Raw genomic sequence first — 8664 nt, forward strand, 5'->3', positions numbered from 1 at the left:
TTCTTTAATACCTAAGTTTTTCTTTTAGAAAACTCTTATTTTCTTAAATTCTTTATAGTGGTTATTTCTATTTTACCTTCCAATCTACCATTATATACTAAAATCCTAATTTTAATCTAAATAAGAATCAAAGATACAGAAGTAATAAATTTTAGTAGTCGTGTTCCCTTACAAAACCGCAATCTCATCTTTTCTTTGTCGTGACATCAAAATAAGTCATGGAGAGATATTTTAAACGAAAAGTTATGGATGAATCTTCATCGCAAATCAAGAAGTCTCGCAATATTTCACAAGAAAATAACAAAGACAAGAACGTTGAAGAAAATCATGATGATATTATCTTGTTGCCATCACCACTAATAGAACAAGAGAATAATTCAAAAGATGCAAATAAAGAAATTGACCTTACTACTCTTCCTGCAGATCCTGGATGTTGAACACGTATTTTAGATTATCATCCTAATGTTCGAGACCAAGTTCGAAAAATATATCTACTAAAAGGACCTTGTCAACCTCGAAATCATAATTTTCCTATGACAAAATTTGGAAAAGGGAGAGAAAGTTTAGTCCAACTTGGTTTAATGATTATTCTAATTGGTTAGAATATAGTATATCTAAAGATGTTGTATTCTGCTTGTATTGTTATCTATTTGTTGATGGTGGTGATTCGTTTACTGTGGAGGGATTTTCAAATTGGAAGAAAAAAGAAAGGTTGAAACTGCATGTAGGAGGTCCCAATAGTGCTCATATAATGCAGTAAGAAATGGTGAAGATTTATTACGAGAGAAACAACATATAGGTATATCATTGTACAAACAGTCAGATGAAGTTCGGAAGAATTATAGAGTTCGATTGAATGCATCAGTTGATTGTGTTCGTTTTCTTTTAAGACAAGGTCTTCCATTTCGTGGACATGATGAGTCCGAACACTCAAGCAACCGAGGAAATTTTGTCGAATTGTTAAAGTGGTATAGGGATAAAATGAGGATATAAAAGCTGTCACCATGGAAAATGCTCCAGAAAATCTGAAATTGGTGACACCTGATATTCAAAAGGACATCGCGAATGCAATTTCATTTGAAATCATCAATGCAATTGTTAGAGAAATTGGTGAGTCTAGATTTTCCATTCTTGTTGATGAATCTCGTGATATATCCACAAAAGAGCAAATGGCTATTGTATTGCGTTATGTGAATAAGGGTCAAGTAATTGAACGTTTTGTTCGTATTGAGCATGTTAGCAGTAAAACGTCTGCCTCGCTTAAGGAAGTTATTGACAGTTTCTTTTCCAAGCACGGATTAAGTATTTCAAGATTGAGAGGACAAGGATACGACGGGGCAAGCAATATTCAAGGTGACTTTAATGGTCTTAAAGCACTTATTTTAAAAGAAAATAGATGTGCATATTTTGTTCACTGCTTTGCCCATCAACTTCAATTAGCTGTTGTTGCTGTGGCGAAGAATCATACAGAAACCAACGATTTATTTACTTTGGTTGATAATGTTGTTAATATTGTTGGAGGATCACCAAAACGTCGTGATATTCTTCGCGAGAAACATGTTGATGTTATTTTAGAGGCCCTAGGTAACAATGAACTTTCTAGTGGACAAGGGCTGAATCAAGAAACAACTCTTACACGAGCTGGTGATACACGTTGGGGATCACATCACAAGACTTTATCAGGAATGATTAATATGTTTTCATCTATAATAGATGTACTTGAGGTTGTGGCCGTTGACAAAAAATCTGACCACAAATTTACAGCAAAAGTTTTATTAAGTTCTACTCAGACATTCAGTTTTGCTTTATCTCTCCATCTAGCAAAAAATATATTGGGAATCACAAATGATTTGTCACAAGCATTACAAAGAAAAGATCAGGAGATTGTGAATGCTATGAAGTTAGTAAAAATATACAAGTTACGACTACAAGAGATGCGAGATAGTGGTTGGGATTCTTTGCTTATTCACGTGACTTCTTTTTGTGAGAAACACAACATTGAAGTTCCTAATATGGATAATGTGTTCAGACGTGAAGGTCGTCCGAGACGTAATACTCAAGAAACCACAAATATGCATCATTACCGTGTTGAGTTTTTTTATGCAGTCGTTGATATGCAACTTCAGGAGTTAAATAATCGATTGAATGAGGTGAACACTGAGTTGCTTATTTGTCTAGCTAGTATGAATCCAGTCGACTCATTTGCAGCATTTGATAAGAAAAATTTGACCCGCCTTGCTGAATTTTACTCACAAGATTTCTCTAATACAGATTTAATGGTGCTTGAAGACCAAGTTGAGAATTATATAATTGATATGAAGTCTAGCGATGAGTTCATAGGATTGAAAGGGATCGCTGATCTTGCAAAACAAATGGTAGAGAAAAGAAAAGACAAGGTGTACCCGCTTGTTTACTTACTATTGACATTGTCATTAACACTTCCAGTTGCAACTGCTACAGTAGAAAGAGTGTTCTCTAGTATGAGTATTGTGAAAAACAGATTACGAAATCGAATGGGAGACGAATGGATGAATGATAATTTACTTGCGTACATTGAAAAGGATGTATTTGATACTATTAGTAATGAAGTTATTATGCAACGATTTCAAAAGATGAAAACTCGTCGAGGACAACTATAAATATGTAAATAGGTAAAATATTATGAATAAATAAAAGTCATTTTCTTATAGCATATGAAATTGTTATTTTTTTTAACTTAAATGCGCCCCCACATCGAAAAAATCCTGGCTTCGCCACTGGCCCTTCTAGTGTTACAACAAAATCGGATATCTTTATTACCCGAAATATATATTCTTAAATGATGGAGAAAAGATGTACGTAGGTCTCACACAAAGATGACGATTGAAGTGGATGGTCAAAGGGGACTGAAGAGGAATTGCGGTACAATATAGTGTGCCGCAAACTTAATGAACTTGCAGAATTTCCTTTAGAGCAGGAAGACCAGTTCTAGAGACTTTTAAAGTGGGTTGATGATGCATTGGAGATTTATAAAACGATTCAACCAACTGCTTCAAGTGTGAATGACAAGACATATGGGCAATTTGAAGAAAGTTACGAAAACATTAATATCAATGATCTATTAGTTACTACTCGCAAAGGACGCCCATGAGGAAAAAGGTTAAAACCAATCAAGAAGACGAGTAAGAAAAAAACAAAGGGTGACACTCTCCAAGAGATTGAAGTAAGTTTCTAACCTAATCTACTCATTTATTCCTTTTTATATGTTAATTATGGTGTTTATTATATCATGGTTGAATGCGATATCTGCATCCTAAATCCCAATATTTATGTGTTAATTCTTCATTGTCGATATTAACATCGTAGGTCGGAAGGTTAGGCTTAAGTTGGAGTTGGTAGTGTTATTTACTTTGTTGTTTGATATCCTAATAGTGATGTATGGGAGCCTGCATTGCATGGAGTTTTTCATGAATGGAATAGGTTATATTCTGATTTATTGTTAATACGATAGTGTATTGTATTTTGATTCGATAATATATTGTATTGTATTTTGATTTATTATTTTCATGAAGGGAATAGGTTATATTGGATGGAGCTCTTCACGGGATCCTACACATTCTTTTGTGTATATGTGAGAGACCCTCCTGGGACATATTGTTTTGTGCATATGGCAGAACTAATGCATTCCTTTTTTGACTCGTAATTTATAAACAGGTTCACGTTTGTATCACATTTTTTTTTAAGTTAAGGTCTTCACTTTTTAAACGTTGCTACTAAATACTTTATAAGATGAATGAATAGAACAAACAATATTCCGAACTTCATAGTTCATACCCATCATGAAAAATATGTATTCATTTATTGGTTATCAAGATTTTAAATTTGAAACCTGAAGTCCATCGTTTGGACACCTATTGATATGTAAATTTAAATCATGACATATCAAAACGCGTTTTGATTCGCTTTCTTGGGATAGCTAAATGTATGGATGGATTATTATGCCCCCCACCCAGTTCACTTCACTTTTTAAACGTTGCTACTAAATCCTTTATTAGATGAATGAATAGAACAAACAATATTCCGAACTTCATAGTTCATACCCATCATGAAAAATATGTATTCATTTATTGGTTATCAAAATTTTAAATTTGAAACCTGAAGTCCATCGTTTGGACACCTATTGATATGTCAATTTAAATCATGACATATCAAAACACGTTTTGATTCGCTTTCTTGGGATAGCTAAATGTATGGATGAATTATTATCCCCCCCCACCCAGTTCACTGTTTGTTCCTTGGTCTTTAGGTTTTATCACAAAGTCTCCATCATCTTTTATTGTCTAGAAACCATTCCTTATAAAAATATTGGTTTATTGAAGTATCACATTTTTTTTTATCAAGTGCAGTTCCTTCCAATTGTTTCTTTCTTGTCCACTTTTTTGCTCAAATTCGTAAGTCATTTATACTTCTTTTCATCTCTCCGTCAATTGTGGTTTTTCCTCTTGGTTTAATGTTGTTTTCAGTTCCCAACTAACAACTAAATCATGCAATCACCAAAACTAGGGCCAGTCCTGGGCCCAAAGCAGGTAAAGCCTCGCTTTGGGTCACCCAATAATAAGGGCCACATTTCAATACAAAAATTTTAAAAGCCCCCCCAGATTTTATAACTTGTGTGATAGAATTTGAGGGCCCCCAAATTTTTTTAAAACAACTAATGGCCCACACTTTAAAACACAATTCAAGCCCACATTCTTTAAAACATAAACCCTAGTTTTTAGGGTGCCCATCTCAAATTAATACAACCCACCACCATCCCTTCACGTCTCAACAGTAACTCCACTCCACCGTTCCCATTTCCCACGAATCCCACATTCTCACTTCCCACTTTGGCAGTTAGCACCCATTAATGATGTTTATCATCATATTATATTACTAGGTTTCCTCCCCGTCCTACGGAAGTGGAAGATCCCTCTTGGCTAACGCCTTTGAGGAACACAAAAATAAATTTAAATTACAACATAAGTTACATTAACTTCCCTTAATTTGTAAATCATATTCCAAAATCAATAGAGGAGAGATAACCGTGTGTTTAAAGAGGAGAGAGGGAAAACTGTATTTATGGAAGAAATATCACTAACAAAAAAGATTTGATAAAAAAATTGGGAGATTTAATTTCAATTTTAAGTGAAATAGTTAGGAGAGAAATTAGGAAGATATGGGAGAATGGGTTAGTTATTTAGATCTCTCCCACGATTTTCTACTGTAAATTTGGTAGTTTCTAAGATGTAATCTGTGGGAGAAAAAAATAGGGAGAGAAATATGTGGGTAGTTATGTTAACCAATTTTGACTGATTTAAATAGATACCCTTCTTTTTTTAAATGTATTTACATAAAAAGATTTTATATTATCCGTCGGATGTGTTCCCAACTAAATCTCTAAAATAAAATGGACGGCCAGACTTATCCCCTGGATAACCAACTGATCTGTTTTAATATAATAGATAATAGGTTGTTTGACTACTTATCTTTCTCTAATCATCTAACTATTCTATATTACTATATAACTATTAGTCTATTATTGATTTTATTAGTATTATAGATTTCTTCATCATTAGTAATTTAGTATTATTAAATTTTTAGGGTTTATGGTATCTCTTAGTTTTAGTCTCTTAGATTTCTAAATCATTACTCATTAGTATTACAAAAAATTTACAAAAACCTAGCTAGCTTTTCTAATCGTTTCACATATTGGCTATTGTTCTTATTATGTTTGCAATTATCATGTGATTAAATTTTTGATTGATTTTTAGAGATAGTTGGAGATTTAGTTATGCCTCCTAACAAAGTTCGAAATCACGTATGCGGGTATGAAAGAGAAGAGAAGAAGAATTAGTTCAATCCCAAGTCGGTGCTCTTGATAGATTTATTAGACATAATAGAGGCATAAACGATGAAAGTGCGGAAGATGGTAGTCACGGTACCACAAATGATAATATGAATGGGGATAGTGTAGATGATATTGAGAGAGATAATACAAGTCAACCCTTAAATGACAATACAAATGAAGGTCTTATTAGTGATGAACACGGACCTAATAATATTTTTGATCCGGGACATTGGGATATCATTTACCAAAATTTAAGAGACTTTTTGGTACAAAAAGGTCTGACAAGAATTATTAGTTTCGATTTACAATTGGATGAATATGGTAGGCGTTTCTCTCCTGCATATTATACTTGTTCTACTATAAATGGTGATAAGTATGATAGGACATGGCTAGTATATTCAATTTTGAAAAATAAAGTATATTGTTTTTGTTGTAAGTTGTTCGCTTGTGGAAATACTAGTATTAGCATTTGAAGGATTTCAAGATTGGAGAAATTTTACCGGAAGGCTTAAAAGTCATGAATGTAGTAAAGACCATTATGAACCTTCGAGTAAATGGCATGAATTGGATGTTCGATTGCGAAGAATTGAAACTTTTGACAAACATATACAATAACAATTTAATAAAGAGAATGAACATTGGAAAAAAAGTATTGAAAATGATAGTTGGTCTTGTGAGAACTCTTGCGAGAAGAAGTTTAGCCTTTCGGGGGACTAGTGAGAAGGTTGGTGAAGAAAATAATGAAAACTTTTTTGGGCATTATTGAATGGGTTGCAGAGTTTGATGAAGTACTAAAATTGCATCTTGAACGTATTAAAAATGGCAAAATTCATTATCATTATCTTAGTCACAATATCCATAACGAATTGATATTGATGTTGGCTTCCGAGACTAAGAACATAATTGTTAAAAGAATTCAAGATGCCAAGTACTACTCAATAATTCTTGATTGCACTCCCGATACAAGTCATGAGGAACAAATGTCGTTAGTAATAAGATGTGTCAATGTTGCAACAACTCCCATAAAAGTGGAAGAAATTTTTTCCTGGGTTCTTAAAGATAGAAGATACATCTGGACTTGGTCTTTTCAATGTCCTTAAGAATGAAGTAAATAATCTTCATCTGAATATTAATAATGTTAGAGGACAAGGATATGACAATATGAAAGGGAAACATAAAGGTTTACATAAAAGATTGCTTGAAATAAATCCAAGAGCATTCTGCACCCCTTGTGGGTGTCATAGTCTAATCTCTTACTTTGTGATATGGCTAACTCGTGCTCTAGAAGAATTTCTTTCTTTGGAGCGGTGCAAAGCATTTATGTATTATTTTTCATCTTCAACAAAGCGTTGGCAAATCTTAAAAGAGAACGTGTATGGTTTTGATGGTATCACACTGAAATCTCTTTCACAAACTCGATGAGAAAGTCGGGTTGAAAGTGTTAAAGCAATACGATATCAAGCTCCACAAATACGAGAAGCTTTACAAAAATTGGTTGAAACAAGTGATGATTCAAAAACGATTCATGATGCTGAAAACATAATAACACAAGACTTAGAGAATTTTGAGTTCTTACTTAGTATGGTTATTTGGTACAATATTTTGTTTGCGGTAAATTCTGTTAGCAAAGCACTTCAAACTGAAGATATAGATATTAATATTGCATTAGATAAATTGGAAGGACTTATTCGTTACCTTGAAAGTTATAGAGAAGTGGGATTTGCAGAAGCCGTGATTGAAGCTAAAGAGATTGCAATTAAGATGAGAGTTGAAGCTACATTTCGAGAAAAGCGTATAATTCGTAGAAGAAAACAGTTCGACGAAAATGTAAATGAAGATGCATCACTATCAGCTGAAGAATCATTTAGAATAAATTACTTCATATACATATTGGATCATGCCATATCTTCATTTAAAAGTAGATTCGAACAATTTCAGGATTACAAAAAAATATTTGGATTTTTGTTTGATTTGAATAAGCTAAACTCTATAGATGATGGTGATTTGAGAGATTCATGTGCTTTCCTTGAAACCTTTTTAAAGTTTAAAGAGTCATATGATATAGATGGACTTGACTTGTTCTCTGAGTTGAAAGTGTTAAAGCGTCTTGTACCAATAGAAGTAAAAAAACCAATGGAAGTGTTAAATTTTTTGAAAGAAATTGAAGGCTTCTACCCTAATGCATGGATTGCATATAGGATTTTGTTAACTATACTCATCACCGTTGCATCTGCCGAAAGAAGTTTCTCAAAGTTGAAGTTGATTAAGTCTTATATTCGATCTACTATGTCACAAGAAAGATTAAATGGGTTAGCTATCTTGTCAATTGAGAGACAAATGACTGAAAATCTCGACTACTCGACAATTATTAGTGATTTTGCATCTAAAAATGTAAGAAGAACGAAATTTCAATGAATGTATTTATCAATATCTTTTTTTGAATATAAATATAATAAAAATATATAAGTACTTATAATTTTTTCTCATATAATTGTGATTCGCGTATAGTATAGGGGCCACATTTTTCGGTTATCGCTTCGGGCCACCAAAAAGTCAGGACCGGCCCTTACCAAAACCAGTTTGTGAAGGATGAGAAGTACATAAAACCTTGTTCGAAATACCGAACTTGAAATTTATATAAACTTACAGTATTCAAGAAGCATTGGAGACATGCAGTTTCTAAAAAAACGTATTTGAAGACATAAAACACTTACAATAACGTATTTGAAGACATAAAACACTTACAATGACCATTAAATCAATTTAAACAAAACTACTAACACGACTAAACCTTCAAT

General features: G+C 33.0%; 1 protein-coding gene and 2 pseudogenes across 1 annotated transcript; all 3 read left to right on the plus strand.

The window, feature by feature from the left end:
- The first annotated feature begins 218 nt into the window (after window positions 1–218).
- Window positions 219–2639, plus strand: LOC147537404 (uncharacterized; annotated as a pseudogene).
- A 3334-nt stretch (window positions 2640–5973) lies between these two features.
- LOC147537405 (uncharacterized) lies at window positions 5974–6966 on the plus strand (annotated as a pseudogene).
- Window positions 6967–7447: 481 nt separating this feature from the next.
- On the plus strand, window positions 7448–8281 carry LOC147537406 (uncharacterized). The gene has a single exon (XM_086642771.1). It carries the CDS (start codon window positions 7448–7450, stop codon window positions 8279–8281), a length of 834 nt encoding a protein of 277 aa, XP_086498897.1.
- Window positions 8282–8664: the final 383 nt, after the last annotated feature.

Source organism: Eschscholzia californica, unplaced genomic scaffold (genome assembly GCF_041429995.1).
Source record: "Eschscholzia californica isolate CP2 unplaced genomic scaffold, dmEscCali1.0.p SCAF_5, whole genome shotgun sequence".
Taxonomy (NCBI): domain Eukaryota; kingdom Viridiplantae; phylum Streptophyta; class Magnoliopsida; order Ranunculales; family Papaveraceae; genus Eschscholzia; species Eschscholzia californica.

What these genes read in the sequence shown, in the direction of transcription:
- LOC147537406 (XM_086642771.1), top strand. Translation starts at nt 7,448, where the DNA reads ATGGTTATTTGGTACAATATTTTGTTTGCGGTAAATTCTGTTAGCAAA.